The 23,782-nt window shown below is 45.2% G+C and overlaps 1 protein-coding gene across 1 annotated transcript in view; it reads right to left on the bottom strand.

Moving 5' to 3' along the window:
* LOC118302618 overlaps positions 1 to 22,549 on the bottom strand; it is a 41,069-nt gene extending 18,520 nt beyond the window's left edge. Inside the window, exons 1-2 of the mRNA XM_047331679.1 lie at positions 22,463 to 22,549; positions 22,189 to 22,354 (exon numbers count right to left, since the gene is read on the bottom strand). Coding sequence (XP_047187635.1) covers positions 22,189 to 22,354; positions 22,463 to 22,549 — 253 coding nt within the window. The remainder of the gene's footprint in view (positions 1 to 22,188; positions 22,355 to 22,462) is intronic.
* Positions 22,550 to 23,782: the final 1,233 nt, after the last annotated feature.

Below are 23,782 nucleotides of genomic sequence, written 5' to 3'. Positions count from 1 at the left end.
ACGATCAGTGACTGTATATGAAGACGATCAGTGACTGTATATGAAGACGATCAGTGACTGTATATAAAGACGATCAGTGACTGTATATAAAGACGATCACTGACTGTATATAAAGACGATCACTGACTGTATATAAAGACGACACGTCTCTTCGTCTCGTTGTATAAAATGAATCTAAAGTATCTCAGATTCATGAGCCTCCATCTTGTGCCGGCGACGTCATCTTGAGTCAGTCTTTACATCGTGATCGTTGAGTTTGGTTTGAGATATTTTTCTTTGTAAATCTGTGCTGAATTTAACTTTTCTGATAAAGTGAAGTTTTCTGATGAGAGAGTAGAGGAAACATCTTCCTCCTGGTTTTCTCTGTGAAGGCGTCACAGTCTGCAGCTCTGATGTGATGTGAGAGCGCAGAGCGTGAAAACCTCATTAATGTCACATCGCCAACGACAACACGACCCGACGACTGCAGCACATCGGCACAGAGGCACTCTGGGTAAGAAAAAAAAGAGGAAGCACAGAGCGGGAACGTGAACATCCATCGCACTTCAAATATTATCTCACGGCGTCGGGAGGAGTGATGGAGCGCCGGGCCCCCGACGCTCCCATCATCCGTCTGCCGAGCGGACGAGGCCCCGAGACTCCATCACTGTAAATCTACCTCCTGCTTCCCTGATCCAACACGTTTGAATCAATCAACAGCGTCTGATCACGGCGTCATGGATTATGAAGAGCGAAGGTTGGCGCGCGGGGAAGTGGCGCCGCGTCCACGCCGGCAGCTAATAACTCCGCTCGGATTCTGGCCTTTGGGATTAAATCAGACCTCGGCGCGGTGGAGAGGAGGAAACGCCGCCGCGCTCCAACCCCTTCCCGGTAATGATAATATTCGTGTACGCCGACGCGGCAGCGATCTTGAATTGTTCCGCTCGGCGTCAGCGGCGTCTGCATTAACCCCTCCCCCCCTCGGAGCAACCTGACGAGGATGAACGCGTCTCTGAGAGTGTGAGCTGGATTCAGATGCGAAACGAGACGCAGGAAGACGTTTCAGTCGTAATGTCACACATTCACATCTCCCGCCCGAAGCTGCTGTTTCCATGACGATCAACAAACTCCTGCCGTCTAGTAGGATTTGTTCAAACTTGATATTTTAAGATTTTGTTCAGTTCCTGCGTCTCTGTGTGCAGGACGTTAGCGCCTCAGAGCAGCAGGAACATGGACGGATAAAAAAAAGAAAATGGCCCCTGAGCAGAGATGGGTGACAGCCCCCGAAAGACCAGGGGCCCCCGACCTCTGCCCGACCCCGGGCCTGCAATGTAGATAAAGATGGACGACATGACGGCTCCCAACAGTGAGGCAGGATCCTCCTGATCGCCCCCTGGTGTCTGGCTACAGTACAGGTCATAAGCCCCGCCCCCTTCTGATCACACTGACGTATAAAATGTAAAGTGCAAGATGGCGACGCTCGTATCAGAGAAGATCTTACTTAACTTTTTCAAGGAGGAAGTGGAGACGCGTCGTCCATCTTTAAAGTCCCTGTGAATGTTTTTAATGATTTCAGATCTTTATGTTGCTGTTGATCTAAATGCATTTTTCTGGGAAACAGCTGACGAGGTGTGATCACGTTTCCTTCCTCATCATCTTGTCACTTTTTTTTCAGATCACTTTTTATTTTCGGCCTCGCCTTTTAAGATTTTTTTTCCTGTAGTGCCGCCTGCTGGATTGGAGGGGAACAGCTTGTTGTCAGACGAGAGTCTGACTGGAGACGACAGACAATAAAGAGCTGAGGACTGAGTTCTGTCGGGACGACGTCGCTCCAGATGCCGAAGAAGAATCAGAGCCTTCACTTTATAAACCTCATCAAAGTTGAACAACTACACGTTGACCCAAAACTACTACGGAGACATTTAACAACTACAGAGACACAAAGCAACAGCACCTAGACAACTCCACTGAGACGAGACACGATCACCATGGCGACACAGATGGACACACAGGAGGTGTGAGAGTTGGAAACCAAACGAGGACGATCACACTCGTCTGAAGTACTGCGAGATGTTTTTCTACAGTGTTCCTCTGTCTTCTGTGCGAGTGTCGCAGTCTCCCGGTGACACGAACGCGGCGCTCGGCTGCAACGCAGCAGAAGAAGAAGAAGAGGAAGAGGAGGAAGAAGAAGAAGAGGAAGAAGAAGAAGAGGAAGAGGAAGAAAAGGAAGAGGAAGAGGCAGCAGCACATGTTTAATTCATCGACTCGGCACGTCCCTCAAGTTCATTCCGCCGCCGGCCGTGTTTATTTCTGCTTTGTTCTTTTGTTTAAAGCCAGTTGTTGACAACTCTTGAACATGTCAAACTATCACCGCTAATAATTGCTTAAGGAGCTGGAACTTTCTGCAAATGTTGGTTCCAGCACAAAACCCTCTCCCTCCTCGCTGCGTCTCGCTCGGCTCCTGGAAGTCTCTCTGATGAATTTTTGATTCTTTTCCCTCCTCAGCTTCTGACTCTCAGCACAAACGCTGCCTCTGAAATTCAAAGCGACGCTGCGAGAGGAAGGAGAGAATTAAAAAGAATAATGGAGCTGCTGCTTCTTATTCGATGGGGGGAGAAGAGAAAAGTGTCAAGTGCTGCTCTTTCTCCTTCTTTCCTGATTAGTTGGGTTTCTTCTCTCCCTCTCTGGCTTTTTGTTCTTGACCCAGCTCCGTTGAAGAGGCTCCTTCTTCTTCTTCCGTGGCGGAGTTGGGAATAATCATGTTGTGCTGAGGAAGATGAATCGGTACAAGCGGCGGCCCCGGGGCGGTGTGCACCTTCCCTCTTTGGGTCAATGCCATTTCTCTTCAGATCGCGACGCCGCCACTCAACTGGAGCTGCCAGTTGATTAATCCCAATTAGACGGGCTGTCACTTTCCTGCAGAGAGGAGGGAGGGGGGCGGGCGGGAGGGCGGGGAAGAGCGTTTTTCCACACGTGATAACGAGTTTCTCTGTCGGAGACGAGAGACTTGACTGGTCCTCGCCACCTCACAGGAAGCGGACGCCGCGGCGAGTTCACCTCGACGACTGGAGTCGCGTGAACGACGAGGCCTCTCAGAAGAAGTTAACAGATAACACGAACCCATCAGAAACACACCCGTCGCCTCCACAACAGTTCAAACAGTGAATCTGCAGCGCGAGTCGCGTCAGGCGTCCACGCGGAGGTTGAAGCTGGACGCCATCAGAGAACTATAATGTACAGTCCATGATGATGGAAGATACACTGTTCTCAAATGAAATATTGCAAAAAAATATTCAATAAATAATGGTGTACTTAATACTGTGCCATTATCAAAATGTAGAAAAATTAAATTAAAGCTGTTGTTTTTTTATCGATTTTTTTCTAGTGCAGTTTCAGCCCCTCACCAGTTGGGGGCGCCGCAGACGCGCTAGCGACAGACGCTACGACTCTGGGGTTTTGGCCTGGTGGTTAGGGCGTCGGCCTCCCACACCCCGAGGCTGCGGGTTCGAGTCCCGACCAGAGCAGTGACATCATCAACAACAACAAACAACCCTTCTCCAAAATCTGTTACTGGCCCTTTAAATGTGAATCATGATTTGCAGAAGAGAGAAACAACAAGTTCCACTGAGACAGACGGAACATTTTTCGACAAAGTGTTTTTGACAACAAACATTTTGTTTCCATTCCTGACAAATGAGAAGTGGAGTCTCACCTGTTTCCTTAAAGAACCTTTCAACCTTCACTCACACTTTGTTTGTTCTGTCGTCTCACTTCGTCTTCTCCCGATCGGCTCACGGAGGTCGTCGCCTCCGACGCTCCCTGTTGTTTCTCTGTTGTCCGCCGGCTGTAAACAACTCGCAGTCGTTCTCTTACTGCGCATGAAATATTCATGAAGCGTCTTCTGTGACTAAAGTGTCAACAGGGTGTTTGCTCTTTAACGACGACAATATGGCAAATATTGAAAACTGCAGTCAGACACGTGTTTACAGGGAAAATGAGGAAATGTGTTCACTGTCGGGAGGAATTCTCAGGATGGAGAGAACCAGAGGAGGTTCTATACAATAGACTGTATATAAAGATGATCACTGACTGTATATAAAGACGATCAGTGACTGTATATAAAGACGATCAGTGACTGTATATGAAGATGATCAGTGACTGTATATAAAGACGATCACTGACTGTATATAAAGACGATCACTGACTGTATATGAAGATGATCAGTGACTGTATATAAAGACGATCACTGACTGTATATAAAGATGATCAGTGACTGTATATAAAGACGATCAGTGACTGTATATAAAGACGATCACTGACTGTATATAGAGACGATCACTGACTGTATATAAAGACGATCAGTGACTGTATATAAAGACGATCAGTGACTGTATATTAAAAAGATCACTGACTGTATATAAAGACGATCAGTGACTGTATATAAAGACGATCAGTGACTGTATATTAAAAAGATCACTGACTGTATATAAAGACGATCACTGACTGTATATGAAGACGATCACTGACTGTATATAAAGACGATCAGTGACTGTATATAAAGACGATCAGTGACTGTACATGAAGACGATCAGTGACTGTATATAAAGACGATCAGTGACTGTATATGAAGACGACCAGTGACTGTATATAAAGACGATCACTGACTGTATATAAAGACGATCACTGACTGTATATAAAGACGATCAGTGACTGTATATAAAGACGATCAGTGACTGTACATGAAGACGATCAGTGACTGTATATAAAGACGATCAGTGACTGTATATGAAGACGACCAGTGACTGTATATAAAGACGATCACTGACTGTATATAAAGACGATCACTGACTGTATATAAAGACGATCAGTGACTGTATATAAAGACGATCAGTGACTTTATATAGAGAAGATCACTGACTGTATATAAAGACGATCACTGACTGTATATAGAACCAATCAGTGACTTTATATAGAGACGATCAGTGACTGTATATAAAGACGATCAGTGACTGTATATAAAGACGATCAGCGACTGTATAAAAAGACGATCACTGACTGTATAAAATGACGATCAGTGACTTTATATAGAGAAGATCAGCGACTGTATAAAAAGACGATCTCAGATTCAGGAGCTGACTCACGATCTCGACCAATCGTGAGTCAGTGTCAGCTGTCAATCATGACGTCTTAGCCTCAGTTTTAATATCATCAAATAACTAATGAGAAGCAAAGTGATCAGAAACATGAACACGTGAACAAACTTTAGTGATAAGAACGACCTCACGTGACATGGAGGGGGCGGGGCTTATGACCTATAGTGCAGCCAGACACCAGGGGGCGATCAGGAGGATGTGGCTTCACTTTTGTGAGTCGTCACATCATCCATCTTTAGTCTTTTGAACCTCTAGGGTCGTTCACTGTCCAGTTCAAACTGTTTGTAGAAAGAAAACAAGTAAAGATCTGTTGGGTCACAACAACGTAAACATATCAGAGAAAAATCTGGAATCTTAATGATAACTTTTGTCCATTTATTTTGCATGTTGTTGAACACATCGTGACATCGCGGAGCAGCTAAGTGTCCGCACATCGCATCCTGATCTGAATCCGCCTCGCAGAGCGACGCGCCGCCGACTTCATCACCGAGAGCAAACAGCACTTTAGGAAACGAGGCGGCGTCTCTGATGAATCTGCCGCCGCGTCCAAGCGGCGCCGGCCCGGCGTTATGGCCGCCATCATCAGATTAATAACCTCCACTCTGGACCGGTGCGGCGATTCAGCCACGGGTTAATTAAACATTTACATATAGATGCCCGGCTATCTATTGTAGCAGGACATAATTTATACCATCAATATGCACTTTAATCAGACGCGGCGGGGGGCGTGTGCTGGCGTGCTCCGTGCTAATTGGCACCACGCTGGCTGCTGTTTTGGAGCTCGGAGACAAACGCAGTTCACACTCGACTCTCAGCGTTTCCTCTCTAATGCGCTGCTCTTTCTTTGACTTCCTCCAGATCTGTGCTCTTATTCTGACGGGACTCTCTTCATCGCCCACACGGCCCCTGAGTGAACCGCTACATGGCTTTTTATTATGTCTTAAATGTCTTTAATTCCTTCATTAAATCCAGATTGAATTCTTCATTAAACATGCGGCAGAGTTTAAGACTGAATATCAAAACGTTTATAAGGGATTTCTTCATGGAGGTTTTTTTTATTAATTAAGGTTTTTTTTAATGTGGTTATTAATGAGACAGATGTGTAAATGAGCCCCGACTGGTTTGATAATTAAAACTATTCAGTTACTTTTATTGGTCCGTTAATAGTTTGTGAGACACTTTTCTGTCTCATGTCTCTTTCACAAACTTTCCAGGCTTGAGGGAACATTTATCTGACACACTGTTATAGTTATGACTTCTATGAATCATGATTCATGGGTTATGTTTTTCCTTTTTATGTGTGTTCATCTCCGTCTTCTATCTCACAGGGAATCCGCAAGAGCTCTTTTTATTTTCATGACTTTTCTCAAAGGTTTTGTCCAGTTTTACTAAAACAGCATCAGCAGCAAACCGACTGTATATAAGGACGATCAGCGACTGTATATAAAGACGATCACTGACTGTATATGAAGACGATCACTGACTGTATATAAAGACGATCACTGACTGTATATGAAGACGATCAGTGACTGTATATAAGGACGATCTGTGACTGTATATAAAGACGATCACTGACTGTATATAAAGACGATCACTGACTGTATATGAAGACGATCAGTGACTGTATATAAGGACGATCAGTGACTGTATATAAGGACGATCTGTGACTGTATATAAAGACGATCAGAGACTGTATATAAAGACGATCACAGACTGTATATAAAGACGATCAGAGACTGTATATAAAGACGATCACTGACTGTATATAAAGACGATCAGTGACTGTATATAAAGACGATCAGAGACTGTATATAAAGACGATCACTGAATGTATATAAAGACGATCAGTGACTGTATATAAAGATGATCACTGACTATATATAAAGACGATCACTGACTGTGTATAAAGATGATCTGTGACTATATATAACTGTTGAAATAACTTTGACCATTGTCTGATTTTAATCTTGTTTTGTCCAAATGTGACAAACAGGATTCAATATGAAAAGAGACTGAGAGGGAGAAGAGTCGGCGTGTGTGTGTGTGTGTGTTTGTTGATGTAGTAAAGAGCTTCCCGAACAATGAAGATGAATCAGATTTAAAGCCCCCATGTTCGTCCCTCCACAGTCTGCTGCCTCCATCGCTCCCAGGAGGCGGAGTCAGGATCCATCACCACAAACAAAACACGACAACACACACACACACACACACACACTCCATCTCCTCGCCACTCCTCTGCTAGGACAACAAAACAAACACAAACACGTTTTACCATCAAACAGCATCAACACCTCCACACAAACTTTTAAATCACAAGACTCTTAATGTGAAGGAGCCGCGGAGGAAGAGATCACGACAAACACACAAATACATAAAGAAGATAAAGTGTGTATACACTTTTGTTTTTAACTGAGATGATGTTTGAAACGTGAGCTTGTTTGTCCTTGTGTTCACATGCTGAGGATTAATGTTCTGAAACAACTACAGATTTCATCAACTCTAAAACACAACTATCTCTGTGGCAACCGGTACTTTTACTGAAGTACAGGATCTGAATACTTAAGTAAAAGTACTGATGCCACAGAGATAGTTGTGTTTGCTGAACAAGTGCTTTGTTACTGGAAGTGGGAACAGGACGATTATATGTACGGAAGCAAAGACATTTTCTATCAGAGATACTCAATATCAATACTCAAGTCTGAACCGGATCATTTTTAAACTTCAAGTTACGAAACGGAGAAAGAAATCTATCATCGAAAACTGCAGATAATTACTTCCGGTATATATATATATCCCTTCACCCCAAATCCAACATCTCGCCAAAGTAATGGCCGACATGTTTGTAATTTACCTTTAGAACTAAATATTTTCTGACAGTTATGGTGAAGGTTTGGTTTGTTTAGACACAAATAATTAATTTACTCCTAAAGTAGATTCATCAAGTGACAGTTGATTGCTTTTGGATTCATGTGGACATTAAAATGTTTTTGTTTGTTAGAAAAATTTCTACTCACCACTCGGTGCTCGTATGGGACCATAGTCACCTGTGGATATCGTTTTCATACAAACCAGAGTGTCGTCTGCATAGTGACACTAACATATTTAGTCGTTTCCTATGTTGTGAGCTCGTGGGAGCACGTCAGTGTGGAACAGCTGCGGCCCGAGGACGGAGCCCTGGGGAACTCCACATAGTAACGTTAGTTATTTTCCTGACTGTTGTTGGAAGTAGCGAAAATTAGACGGTATGCAGGATAAGTAAAATACACAATATAAATACATTTTCTCAACTGTAGGTGAATTTCATGATGTACATTTATAATATCATCACTTTATTATGTAAAATAAATGAGACCAGAGTCACATTAGCTATTTTGTGGAAAAAACTCTTCTCAAACTCATAACTAGTCTGTTCATCAGGTAAACGCAGAACCAAGAGAGAAAATGACTCATAATTATGACCTTTGGAGACGTAATTATGGAATAATGAATCAAGATTAGGAGACTTTCTCACATACACGTGACTCATTAAAATAAAAATAATCCTCTTTTCCTAATTCCTCATGTATTTTTAAAAAAAAAAGTATCTTCTGTGTTGGTGTTCGTCCTCACAGGTCAATAAAAACCCAAAGTGCAGCGGGAACAGTGACGGTCCAACTTTGTTCCTCCAGCGGAAACGAACCTCAATGAGACAAACTGCTTGAGAAGCTGCTTGCTGTTAATTTATGGAGCTCAACAGATATTTAATGTAGCATGTTATGGTGCTTAGGCTTTTATCACTGCACTTAATTGTTTTTTCGTCCTTTGTTGTCTTTACGGAGCAGTCGGCAGGAAGCTGACGGACGGAGAATCACGTCAATGGAGACGTCAACATCTCTGATGCAGTCTGAGTAAAGTATCCGGTTACATACTTTCATATCAGCTGAAAATGAGGCAAATATGTTTTGGTGGTTTGTTCATATTAAATGTGTTTTACTCAAATCAGAGTTTGACTTCAAAGCTATTTCACATTTCTGTTCCTGAGGCCTGGAAGCTGCTCATACACGTCTACTCTCTTCCTGGTCTACGTACATTGATGGGAATGACGATGAAGTTCCTTTGGCCCTTAAACTGTGAGGAGATTTATCCCGTGACCACGTTTTCCAGAATAAAAGCCTCGTCGTTGTTTCTTCTGGAGTTTGGATCGACGCGACTCTCTCGCGGTTCCGTGAGCAGAACAAAAGACGTTGGAAAACTTCGTCCTCTGTGATTGAAAAAAAGAGAAAAAAAGTCAAAGCCACAACAAACCTGTGGCTCCAAAAACGACACGGTAACTACGACTCCCACGATGCATTTGGGCAAGAAACAATCACATCTCAGTGTAAAATTCTGATTAGTGAACCGTTCACAGACGCTGGAAACGAAGCTTAATGATGACACTGCAGCCGCAGACAGAACAATGGTGTGTGTGTGTGTGTGTGTCTCTGTGGTGTTGTTTGTCACACTCAGCTTTAATTAAGATTAATTGTGTACCTGTGAAGAGTCCTCCGGCAGTGTTTAGCCTGGACGCCGCCGGATAAATGCTGTCACACGGCGACGGCTCCACTTGTCAAAATACCGGCGGCGGTGGGGGGATGGACGTGTGTGTGTGTGTGTGTGTGTGTGCGTTTGAGGGGTGGACGTGTGTGTGTGTGTGTGTGTGTGTGCGTTTGAGGGGTGGACGTGTGGGTGTGTGTGTGTGTGAGTGTGTGTGGGGGGATTTGTGTGTGTGGGGGGTGTGTGGGGGGATGTGTGTGTGGGGGGGGTGTGTGTGTGTGCGTTTGAGGGGTGGACGTGTGTGTGTGTGTGTGAGTGTGTGTGGGGGGGATGTGTGTGTGTGTGTGTGTGGGGGTGTGTGTGTGTGTGTGTGGGGGGGATGTGTGTGTGGGGGGGGGGGTTGGTGGGGGGACTAAAAGTGATGAGGGGTCTTTTTTTTAATTCCTGAATTTGTGGAGCAGAAATTTAAAACAGTAAACAGATTTAGTTTGGTTACGTGTTAATTAATTTGTGGCTCCACTTGTATCAGCAACTATTTTAATCGTTCAATTTTTCAAAACAAAATACTAAACATTACACTCTTGTTTCCTTCCCGTATGATCATAAATCCAACGATTTCATCTCTTTGACCTGTGGGAACGAAAAGAAAAAGACAGTTTTCACATTTTCTCACAGAGAAAACAGTGAAATTATAAAAAAAACAACTGATGAATAAAACGAATCATCAGTTTCAGTCCAACAGTCTTCAACCTTCTCTCTGAACAACTTCACACTGATCCAGTGACAGTTCACACAAACACACTTCACTTCCTGTTCACCTGTCAAAGGATTTATTTAAATAATAAATGTCATTAATAAACAAATGAAAATCACCAAATCAATAATATCAACTTTAAAAAAATACTCAAATTTAAAAATTGCACAAAAATAATAGATTTTACGACGATTAAAGTACATTTAACATATAAACAGTATATATATATATATTTTTTTTTTACTGTGGCTGACTTGCCTCATCTTATATCATGTACTTCTTGTTCCGCCTCTCTCCCCTGAGTGAGCCGTCACTTCCCACTGAGAGCGAACCGGCGATGGAACATTTCCCATGAGTCCGTCTGTCTGTCACGGATGGAGCGGCGGCTCTGAGCAGACCCGTCCCATCTTAATCTGTTCTGCATGCTAAGCAGAGCCCCCCCCCCTTCACCCCCAGCCACTTCAGATTGTTATAAATGCTGTTTATGGTCTTGCTATGACAACTGTGAAGGGCACGGCGCAGGATTTATCACAGGATTATCTCCTCAACCAATGAATAGATGGGACGGGTTGTAAATGACCCTGCAGGGTAATAAAAGGAGACGCTGCTCCGCCGGGACAATAAGAGGAGGAGGACTTATTATTATTATTAATAATAATCATATCAGCGCAGATAGACAGATAAACTCACTTTAATTCACTTGTGTTTGTTCTTCCTTTTTTTAATATTTACATTCAAGCTTTTATTGATTTTGAAGAAATGTTGGTACAAGACACGACGTGGAAATTAAAAATAAGTCGTATAGATAAAAAGAAATAAGACTCGGCCTGTAATAAACTGGGACTGAAATCTCCAACGTGTCAACGTTTATAAAGTCAGAACAGTAACAAGAGAAAGACAAGTGTGTTCTATCTATCGTCCTCCGGCACAAATAGATTTTTCTGTTGTTTATCCGACAGTAATTTAACGGCGACACATTTGCTTCGTTCGCTCGATCACAGACGAACTGAACAAACGAACCACTAATTAAGAGTTGTGATGAGAAGACGGAACCTTCCAGCATGAGAACATGGTTGTCTGTCTGTCACCGATCCGACCACAGTGATTCATGCCGACTCAGCGTCCGTGTTCCGTCACAGTGTGAGAAGTGAGACGTTCAGTGAAAAAAAGCCTCCACACTGGAAAATAGGTCAGGAGAACACAGAGCGCTGCCTGCTGCCAAATGTCCAACATTTTAATGAGCCAAGAGAAGAGTCCCGTGTTTGACTTGGTATCCCGAGCATATGGCGGCTGGAAGGCGTGGCCCCGCAGTGCCCCAATACCAACGTCCCCCGGCCCCCCTGGCCGCCCCGGGGTGTCAGTTTTTAGAGTTCTGCCACTACAAAGACAGCAGGCCCGCCAGTCACATGTGAACCACGCTGTTAAACTGGGTGCAAGTCCACACGTGCAAACAGCACAACCTGCCAACCCAGAGGCCATGGCACGACTTCAGACCTCCGAGAGACACTGAACCATCAAGAGGATCGACGGAGACAAAAAAAATCACTGCAGCGCCGCGTCAACGAACTAGAGACGACGCCAAGATTTCACCACTGGCAGCACTTTCTGTGACTTCATCCACGTTTTACGCCTACGACCGTGTTCTCTCTCCGACAGAGAAACGCCTCAGTGCACCTCCACACATCTACAGCCTTCAACGACCAGCCAGAACTTGTTCCTGATTCAACACCCTTGTGGGGAATCAGAGAACCCAACCTGAGGCTCCTCTAGAACCTCCTCAAAGACGTACAGAACCTCCTACAGGAGCCTTCAAATCTGTTTAAAGTCAACACCAACAAAACCCAACCAACGACTCAAACCTCCACATGACCCTGCTCATGAGGCCTGGTACCTTTGTAAAAATCCTTCAGCCTTTGTGGGGCGACCCAGGTCTCTGGAGTTAGTGTCAGTGTGATAAGAACTACCTGAAAGAACTTTGGTCTATCCCTGTGTTCCGTTATACCTCAGAACTCGGAAGTCGGGTTAATCGTTCCAGTAGGATCTCGGGACTCGGAATTACGTCATCCGAGTCGGAAATCGCAACTGGAAAGCCCAGAACGAGTCAGAAAAAAATCACCACCCCAAGATCCAGGGTGTAATGGAACGCAGCTTAAGTCCCATCTGCCAAAATAAAGGGGGGCGGGGTTTATGACCTATACTGCAGCCAGACACCAGGGGGCGATCCAGACGATTTGGCTTCACTTTTGGGAGTCGCCATGTCGTCCATCTTTATTTACAGTCAATGGTCTTGACCCATAGACTGTGAATAAAAATGGACGTAGGCACCGGGTGAAATGGTTAAGTCAGTATTCTGTGGAATGACCAGCAGAGGGCGACTCCACTACTTGCTTCTATGGAAGTCTATGAGAAAATGACTCTCACTTGATTTATATACGTCAGTAAACATTTTGCTGAGGAGTTTATGGTTCTATATCTAGTTTCATGGGGGCTAGCTAGTTAGCATGCTAACCTCAGTTGGGAACTGGTTACTGGTGTAAAGTTGGTATTGTTTTCACCTCTGAGCTCTGAAGTTGGTGAGCAAAGGAATGTAGTGACCTCACAGCGTTTCAGCTGCTATTGCTAACGCTAGCTGAATAGCAACAGCAAAAACGGACATACAGCACCTTTAACAGAGAAGTCACCGGGTAAATTCCCGACATCAGCGTGTCAGTGTTCAGAGAGATTCTTCTCGCTGATCAACAGACGTGAGAGATGTAAAGATTAAACAGACGGACTGTGAACCTGCAGCGGTGCAGAGAGACAATGTGGCGGCTCCCTGGAGACCGAGGCCTAATCCCAGCAAACGCTTAAACCCCCCATTAAATATTTAATGAGCACAAAGAGGGAACCGGCAGTGTCACGTGAATTAAACACAGACAGGCAGCAACGTGTCCACGTTCGGAAAAAAAGATGCCGCGGACGACGGCGGGACGTCCCGTGGGACAGCAGGCGGCCGAGGAGCGGCAGGAGGAACATGAGGACGTGGAGTTACGGTGAAGCTTAACGTCAATTCAGCAACTCACATTTAACTACAGCATCTTTTAATCTGCTTCTTCTCCCGTTTGCACTGAGCCGGTGACACACGCCACTAAAACACAACACGTGTTCATATGAAGTAACCAAGTACATTTAAGTACTTTTCCTGAGTACGATCTTTAGGTATTTCTACTTTATTTAATCAGGAAGTTTTTTGTCAGCGACTGTATATAAAGACGATCGGCGACTGTATATAAAGACGATCACTGACTGTATATAAAGACGATCACTGACTGTATATAAAGACGATCGGCGACTGTATATAAAGACGATCACTGACTGTATATAAAGACGATCAGTGACTGTATATAAAGACGATCAGTGACTGAATATAAAGACGATCGGCGACTGTATATAAAGACGATCACTGACTGTATATAAAGACGATCAGTGACTGTATATAAAGACGATCAGTGACTGAATATAAAGACGATCGGCGACTGTATATAAAGACGATCACTGACTGTATATAAAGACGATCACTGACTGTATATAAAGACGATCGGCGACTGTATATAAAGACGATCACTGACTGTATATAAAGACGATCACTGACTCTATATAAAGACGATCACTGACTGTATATAAAGACGATCAGAGACTGAATATAAAGACGATCACTGACTGTATATAAAGACGATCACTGACTGTATATAAAGACGATGAGAGACTGTATATAAAGACGATCACTGACTGTATATAAAGACGATCACTGACTGTATATAAAGACGATCACTGACTGTATATAAAGACGATCACTGACTGTATATGAAGAAGATCAGCGACTGTATATAAAGACGATCACTGACTGTATATAAAGACGATCACTGACTGTATATAAAGACGATCAGCGACGACGACACGTCTCTTCTTCCTCCTGTTGTACAAAGATGAATCTAAAATGTCTCAGATTCAGGAGCCTCCATCTTGTGCTGGTGACGTCGTGGGGAGTCAGAGTCTGTGACGTAGTGATCGTGGCCTCACATGACAGAAACATCTTTGTCAACATTAATTTAACGTCTACTTTGATATTTCTTTACTTTGGTCCATGTCCCATCTGCTAACATGGAGGGGGCGGGACTTATGACCTGTACCACAGCCAGACACCAGGGGGCGATCAGGATGATCTGGCTTCACTTTTGTGAGCCGTCACGTCGTCCATCTTTATTTACAGTCTACGGACTTGATGGTGAAAATGAAACGAGGCAGGTTTAAATTCTGATTCTGAATTATCATCTAACATATAGAGACAAATACTTTGAGCTTCTTCGTTCTGGTCTTTGAATTTTACTTGTTTCTCTGCTCATTGTGTAAACTCAAGATGTGTGTGACTATTACAGATGATGGAAAACCAGTTTTGATCAGATCTTTGTTTCACTTTTGTCTTTAAAGAACGCAGTTGGTGCCGAGCGGCCTCGGGCTGAGGTGCAGGTTTACATGTTTCCATGTCATGGCACTTACCCCTGGATCGTCTGGTTTAAATCCTCCGCAGCTCCACATGGTCCATCTTACTTTGAAGGCGTTCGGAGGCGCCGCGTGCTCCCCCCGTGTCACACGCCGCGTGCTTTATACCCGACGGTAAAACATTTTAGTGCCACAGAAATTGGGCTGTTATTAAAATGGCGGTTCCCCGTATCTGTCACGGGGAGACGTACAGTTATCTTTTTGTGACGCCGGGACATATTTTATCATAATCTGCCGAGGCCGAGCGGGGCCTTGTACACATCATTGGCTTTTCCTGCTCGGTTAGATTGTGAAGGTCAGAGTTCCCGCAGCTTTTTATGGCTGTTTAACTTTTAAGAATGATTGTGAGGCAGCGGCCGAGGCCATTTATTTTCCCCTCCGCCGGTCGGTCGGCCGCCGACCCGACAGCGCCTGGGTGTCGTTCTCCCCACAGTCCGTCACGTTCGCTGGAAGGAGGAGGAGTCAAAGGAGAATTGAAAAAACTAAATGCATGAGCTCTCACTGCCATAAATCACTCAGTCCCCAAAGTGTGTCGGGTCAGGTCTGTGTCAGGTGTCAGTCAATCTGTGGTTGTGATCATCACCGTGTCAGATCCCCGACAGACGATCTGATCGTCGTCACAACAGAAACAGAAAAGTACGTAAATGAGACGTCGTGTGTTTGGCTGCATTAAGAAACAGCAGCAGCGTAACTAGTTCTGTGTGCAGCAGAATAATCTTCTGTATCGTCTTTATGCACTAATCACATTCACACGTACAGTGTAAAGGACTTTGCTCTTGGATGTTTGTGCACGTCGGTGTGAATCTAATGAATCTGCTCTCAGAGCTCACAAACCATTTCCTGATTAAAAACACAAACAGTATGGAGAGTCACAACCAGAGTCATGGAGCTCTGGTTGGGGATGAGAGGTCGCAACGTGATTGGTTGTTCAGGAGATTCATAATTCCGTTTCCTCTGACGGTGGCGGAAAATAGAAAAAAGAGCGGTACAGTACATACGTTGAGGCCATAAAGATGAAGCGATTGTTTATTTTTAAAACCGAATATATTCTTCATTTTGATACGTTATGAAATATACATACATAAACAAATACATGAGATTACGTCGAGTTACGTCCTCGTTGTAATTCATGGGGGGGCGTGATGATACGCATGTGCAAGCGGTGAACCGATGTACGACCTCATTCTCACCGTGGTGTCGGCCTCAGGTGAAGTTTTCACTCCGTCTGTTTGTTTGTCTGCAGATTTCCAGTAAACTTGGCGGAAGGATGGAACATGGACCAAGAAAGAACCCGTTATCCATTAAATCTATTTTAACATTTAACACTCGTGGATCTTGATGAGAAAAAGGCCTATTTATGAGAATTATTTTCATCTCGTGAGCTCACTGTCAATATGTTCATTGGAAGTCAATGGCAGAACATTATTTGCAGTTCTGGAGGAGCAGCTTGATGAAATATCACACGTCACAAACTAACCTGTGGACAATGTGAGCACTTACTGCGCTGCGGCCTCGCAGACAGATACGAGTGTTGCGCAGCTTCCAATCCGCGAGACCCCAAAAACCGGGGCACTGCCATTGTCCGACAAACACTCGACAGCTTCCACACTCACGCTTGAAATTTGTTTGGAAGTCCTCGAGGGTAAAAAGCTGCCGGAGAGAGAAAAGACCTGTGGCTGCAAATAGTCTCACCCTCAACCCAAAAGCCAAGGAGAAGAATCAGCCCGGCATGGCGAACACGGAGCGTGTGTGGTCCCTTCAGTCGCCGGGCCATGTCGGCGGGGAAGCTGTCAGACGGCTGGACGCGGGCTGAATCCCGGCGAGCGGAGCAGGAGGGAGGAGGCGGGCGAGGCATTCTTCAGCCCTGACACTCTCATTGAGACCCGGGGCGGCCGTGAAGGAGGCTGAGAGAAAGAAAAGACAGCTCCGGTAGTTTATTTTGTCGAAAACAAAGCGCGAGTTCCACTCGTGGAAGAAAAGTGATTGAACCGAGCTTTGTGTCGGGATGAATGAGCGTGAGCAAATACGGCCGGAGGAGCACTGTTAGTTTTACTGATTGAAACTGCGAAGAGAGAAGAGAGAACTGAACTCTAAAGGCCACTGAGATCATTTCCCAACAATTTACATTTCCTCACTGAGCAGCCAACGTCTCTCTGAACTACTGACGGAGCACAAAGACTGAGGCCTCATCTAACGTTCACCCTCATCGGGGCGGAGGAGCGCGAGTCGCATGGTTATCAGGTTCATCCGTGTGCTCATGAATTCAGCTGAACCCTGAGATGAAACACCACCTTGAACCCACAGGAACCGAAACCCGGAGGTCACCAGAACGTATCCGTTTGACAGGTGGAACAGATCTGACGCGTATAACCTGAACTGTAACGTGACGCGAGTCTGCAACCAACAATTATTATGCTCATCGATGAATCTGGTCCGTAAAACATCCGAGGGCGATGAGAGTCCATCGCTCTCAGTTTCCAATCAAAACAAATAATTTGACCTAAAAACGCAAAATATAAAAATAGTTGATTATAACAAATCCCTGTTTATGTGAATCAAACTAAACTTAGCTTACCGTTTTATGGCTTAACCAAATTGTTTAGCTGCTAAATTGAACTGTTAGCTAACCATGACCTTTTATTTAACAAAAGTGAACAATTAGCTAAACAGAAACAAATAGAGCTAAGGCCCAATAAGGGAGACGACCCCAACCCCCTCAACTGTACTGACTATACTGTCAGCTAGCATGAACCAAACCACTTCAGCTGCTGAAATGAGCTACGGCTAACCTCAAATCAGCCACGCCATTTTAGCTCAAACGTACGGTTAGCTAACCGCAAACAAAATGTTGGAAAACAAACGGACACCAGCTGATTTAATGCTAACTGGTCAAATCACCCTTCAGTTAAAATGGACAAAATGTTTTTAACTTCCAAATTGAATCATTAATTAAAACCAAGCAAACCAAACATTTAGCGAACCTGAGCCAGGCTAGCTGCTCAAATGTGCTATGAGCTAACCTGAACCGTTGAAGGACTTTTTAAAAATGAGGCTCCGTCTGTTTATTTATTAGTTTAACTCCTTATAACAGATGAACAAAGTTTTTTCTCCCTCCACTTTTTCAGGTTGGACTTTGGATTGAATGATTTTCATGAACATTGACTCGCGACCTTTTCATCCGGCCGCTCCGATGCCACAGTTTCGACACAGACTTTGTCATGCAAATCCATCCTCATAAAAAACCCTTTGAGAGACCTGATCCTGAAGGTTTACATCACCCAGAGAGCAGGTTCCTCGGGAGTTTACTCTTAAAACTGGAGAGGAACCGGAGGAAGAGGGACGAAGGTGATGGACGTCAGAGCGACATATCGAGAATCACCACCAGGATTCACAGTGAAAGTTGAACTAGATATCGCAATATGAACCCTACTAAGATCACAGTAAGTGAGAAGTAGAAGAAGAGAGAAACTGTATCAACATTAAACAATAATCATGAGAAAAGTACAATCAGATGCTGCAAATGTTTTAAACTGTGTTACAAAGTAGGTCCAGAGAGGGAAAACTGAAAATATATCTAATCCCATAAGCCTTTGTGTTTTGATATAACACGTGAACACGTGATATAAATGTGAAATGTCTTCGCTGCTGCTTCTTGTTTGACCCGGTCCAGGTGAGTCTGAAACATTCTGCATCATCCTCGAGTAATTCATCAATATCCACTCCAACTCGGAAATGAACTGCTACGCCTGTACAGTATTTATTCGTCACCATGGAGTAGATACTCATATTCTTCAAGACAAAAACAAAATCGGAAACAAGAACAACTTTTTTAAAAAGCTATTCAAGTCTTTGCAGAAGCTTCACTAACGACGCAGAGATCATTTCAGGAACCTTCAAGCCTCATACACGATTGTTTGACGAGAGTTTGATAATGACATGTCATATATATATATATCTATAGATATATATATAGATATATATATACATATATAATCCTGGAGGACGCTAGGCTGGGTAACCCAGATGAATTCTGGGAGCTCATTTAAATTTGCTCCGCCTGACTCACGGTCTGGATCTCCTCCACCGGGAAGTGATTTCCCTCCAATCACAACCGATTGGCTCTTAATGGGCGGGTTTTATACGGTCACTCGGAGAGAAGCGACTTTTGCAAACAACCCAGATGGCTGACGAGCGAGCATCTGACTGAAAGAACCTGGTGTTTTCACATGTCTTCCAACAAAAACGTCAACACTGGTTCACAGACTTTGTGGAATCATCACATCAGACATCACGGACGTCACAACAGACATCACAACAGACATAACAACAGACATCACAACAGACATCACAACAGACATCACAACAGACATCACGGACGTCACGGACGTCACAACAGACATCACAACAGACATCACAACAGACATCACGGACATCACGGACGTCACAACAGACATCACAACAGACATCACAACAGACATCACGGACGTCACGGACGTCACAACAGACATCACAACAGACATCACAACAAACATCACAACAGACATCACGGACATCACGGACGTCACAACAGACATCACAACAGACATCACAACAGACGTCACAACAGACATCACAGACGTCACGGACGTCACAACAGACATCACAACGGACGTCACAGACATCACGGACGTCACAGACGTAACAGACATCACAGACGTCACAACAGACATCACAACAGACGTCACGGACGTCACGGACGTCACAGACGTAACAGACGTCACAGACGTCACAGACATCACAGACGTCACAGACGTCACAGACATCACGGACGTCACAGACATCACGGACGTCACAGACGTAACAGACATCACAGACGTCACAGACGTCACAGACGTCACAGACGTGACGTCACAGACGTCACAGACGTCACAGACATCACAGACGTCACAGACGTCTCCTCTCTGCTCTGGTCCGTCGCTCAACAGACGTCTATGATTCGCTGCTCTCACTGGTCGTGCGTCCATACATTTGCCTCGGAGACATTTTGGTCTGCGCCCTCTTGCAAATCCAAAATGAAGCGCGAGGTCACAGACTAATACGGATTTCAGTACGACTGGAAGAATTCCAGGCTCATTTTCCCACTTTGAGGAACTAAACGCAGCTCATGTTCAGCCAACTCATCGGTGAAGGGCAACAGGCCTCTTGTGATTGATCGGCGCGGACAACAAGCGTCCAGAGTCGGTTGTGAGATGTTCAAGTGTTTCAAGGTCTTGTTTCGATTACACCTTCCAAAAGACACGTAATTAAAAAGCGACCGCGGCGCCATTCGCATGCAAAACTGGGACAATGACGAGAGTCTGGCGAGTGCATTAAGAGGGAATCGGCTGTGAATCGGCTGTGGGGGGAAACACAATGGGGCTCGCTCTCCTCTCCTCCCTCTTTCCTTTCTCTGTGCGCTCGGCCTTTCAGCCCCCGGGAGCAGGAACCACCGGAGGAGTCGCTCCCCTTGTTCTCGCTCCCTCCCCTCGTCCAGGCTCGGGCTCCGCAGGAAGAGAAAAGGAGGCTTGAATTGGGCCCTAATCTGCTCCTTGTAGCAGTGAATGTGAATGTGTGCGGCCCTCGGATCGTCCTCCTCGCCGGCTGAAAGGACTCCAGGTGCAGGATGGCGGGGTCATAAAAAAAGGGACACCAACAAAGTGGAGAAAGAGAAAGAGAGAGAGAGAGAAAGGAAAGAGGCCGGAGCTCTGATGGCTCATTTCTGCTCCCGGACACTGATTTGTGGTCAGATTTACAACGGCCACGACCCGCCATCACCTCCCACACACCTCTGACCCCCCAGTACCTGCTGCGGGAGGCCTCGTCAAGTGGGCGTGGCCTCTATAAAGATACAAACAAATCCATCCAGTTTTCCCAACGTGGGGACAGTTCACGAATTGAACCGATTGGTCGACTTCATATCACGTGGGTCCACTTGATCCATCTCAGACGGACCCCCGGACCTTCTCCTATAAATCCGGCCTACAGTCTTTTAAATCGTTACTGTTCACACACTATCAATCATTTCTTCAGCCACATCAGCAACCAAAAGTATAAAACCACAGATAAAGGCACAGTGCGACATTTACGGAAATCCAGCACATCAGTCTTTTGTCTGCGCTCCCGTTAGCTTAGCATAAATGACTGGACGCCGGGGGAAACTGTTAGCCTAGCTCCATCCAGAGCAAACCACAACTTCTGATTGACATGTGAATTACACGTCCCGTTTCTGGAACTCGCAGAGAAACAGACACGTGAACACTAAATGTAAGAAAGGAGGCGGCGGTTGCAGCAGCTCCGGCGTCTGAGCGTCTCTGCCGAGGCCTCGTCTGTCGGTTTCCCTCTCGGCGCCGTCAGGCAGATCACCAAGAACACAATCTGTCAGCGAGCAGAGCGGCTGCCGGCGTGTGAATAAATCATCCGTCGCAGCTAGAGGTGAATCTGTTTGATTTCATGTGTGACCCACATAACAAGGCTCTCCGCCGCCGCGCGGGACATGAAAGATGCAGCGACGGAGACGAAACCTGCGCTTGTGTCTGAGCGGGTCAACGACACGACGCCGAGCTTCAGACGAGACGAGATTTATTCGTCCCACAACGGGGAAATTTGAGTCTGAGTTTCTTTTCAGCTGCAGAATATTAAATAATTACTTACATATCAGCTTAGTAACAATTTCCTTGAGCAATTTACATTTAGCTGATTCTTTGTTATAGTTTCCTTTGGAAAGGCGGAATGACAGAACGTTTGGCAAATCAATTCATTTGTGTTTGTACTGAAATGAATCATTAATAATTGAATGAACAGTTCAACAGAAGAGCAGAGTTGTTGAACAGTTGATTCACAAAATATTATCCCAGAAAAATGATAACCAGTCAAATTCATCTGTGAAATTAAAACTTTGATCTTCAGTGAATTAAATGTAACGTAACGAATCGTTCTGTTGATGTTTCAGACTTTTTTAATTTCCTCATGTTTTAGCAAAATTGAACCAAGCAGAAATTTATTTCATGATCAAGGTTTTGTGTGTTACATCTCTACTGTATTAAATCTGCCAAATCTGTCTGTCTGATGGAACATGGAGCAAGAAAGAGTCCAGGAATGTTTTCAATGTCTTTCTTAATATTATGAGATCGAAGCTTTTTTTTTACCCGTTCTCTGATTTCACAGAGAATAATTCATGAAAACTATGAGACACGTTCACTGACTGTTGTTCTGAGGGAGAGAGGTTTGATCCACGTAACGGGACCGGGAACAGAACCAGGACCGGGACCAGAACCATGACCAGGACCCGGACCTGAACCAGGACCAGGAGAGGGAACTGGACCAGAACCAAGACCAGGACCCGGACCTGAACCAGGATCAGTACCAGGACTGGGACCAGAACCATGACCAGGACCCGGACCTGAACCAGGACCAGGAGAGGGAACGGGACCAGAACTATGACCAGGACCAGCACCAGGACCAGGAGCAGGACCGGGACCAGTACCAGGACCAGGAGCAGGACTAGTACCAGGACCAGGACCCGGACCTGAACCAGGACCGAAACCAGGAGCAGGAGCGGGAACGGGACCAGTACCAGGACCGGGACCAGAACCATGACCAGGACCAGGACCCGGACCTGAACCAGGACCGAAACCAGGACCAGGAGCGGGACCAGGAGAAGGAGCAGGAGAAGGAGCAGGACCAGGACCAGGACCGTGTCTGAAGCGGGTCTGTGCTGCGACAGGCTCCTCCCCCACGTCTGACAATTAGCTGTGGTAGGAGGGGGAGGGGGTGAGAGGTGGGGGAGGCTGGGGGGGGGGGGGGGGGGGGGGGGGGGGGGGGGGTGAGAGGTGAGGGGGGGGGGAGAAGGGGGGAGAAGGGGGGGGGGGGGTGGTGAGGGGTGGTGAGGGGTGAGGGGGGGGAGGCTGGGGGTTCGGGGGGGGGTTCGGGGGGAGGGACTTTTATTGCCAATGAATTAGTGTCGTTTTCTTTTCACCCCCCCCCCCCCCCCCCCCCCGTCTCTAAACGGTTTGCAGCGGCAGCTCCGCCTCCCACAGCGCACCTGTGCGTGGTGGTGGTGATGATGTGATGATGATGAGGAGGAGGAGCAGGGGGGGAGGGGTCGTCTGCCCCCCCCCCCCCCCCCCCCCCCCGCAGCCGTCAGGTGGGTTCAACGAGGCCGTAAACCCTCAGTGAACTGATGAACTCAGAGAAACAAAACTCTGAAGATTCTGTTGATTTATGGAAAAGAAAAAAAAACCTGAGGAGTCGCCGATGACGAGACGGAGCTCAGAGTCAGAAACTATGATCAGACGCTTCAGAGTCAAAGACACAAAAGTTCATGTATATGTACATGTACATGTATAAAGAGATGAAAGGTTCTGGACTCATCACAATCTGATGAAGAGTTTTCTGTTGAAGATGAACCAGAACGAAACTCATCATCTAGAGTCCGACAGATTTACGTCTTATCTTTATTTATATTGTCGTATCTGATGATGAGTCTTTCACAGACATGATCAGTATCCGAGTTTGTTTGTTTATATGAAAACGTTACATTTAAAAGATGTCAGAGTTCAATATATTTGTTTTTATTTGTTTTCTCTTTTATTCATAATAATCATTTCTTTGTCTTAAGGTTTTGATTAGTTCATCTCAGGAATCATTGACTTTCTTCTTTCTTTTCTTTATTTAAATTCATCCTTATATCAGTGTTGACATTGTTTAAATGCTCACAGTACTACAATGAATTTCATTTGAGCTTATTATAACAGTACTTTATTAATAACAGGTAAAAGTTTTCTGTATCGGCCTCTGACCTTTGACCTCTTCAGTGTAAATCCAAATG

This window comes from Scophthalmus maximus, chromosome 4 (assembly GCF_022379125.1).
Source record: "Scophthalmus maximus strain ysfricsl-2021 chromosome 4, ASM2237912v1, whole genome shotgun sequence".
Taxonomy (NCBI): Eukaryota; Metazoa; Chordata; class Actinopteri; order Pleuronectiformes; family Scophthalmidae; genus Scophthalmus; species Scophthalmus maximus.
This window is presented reverse-complemented; position numbering and strand designations above follow the sequence as displayed.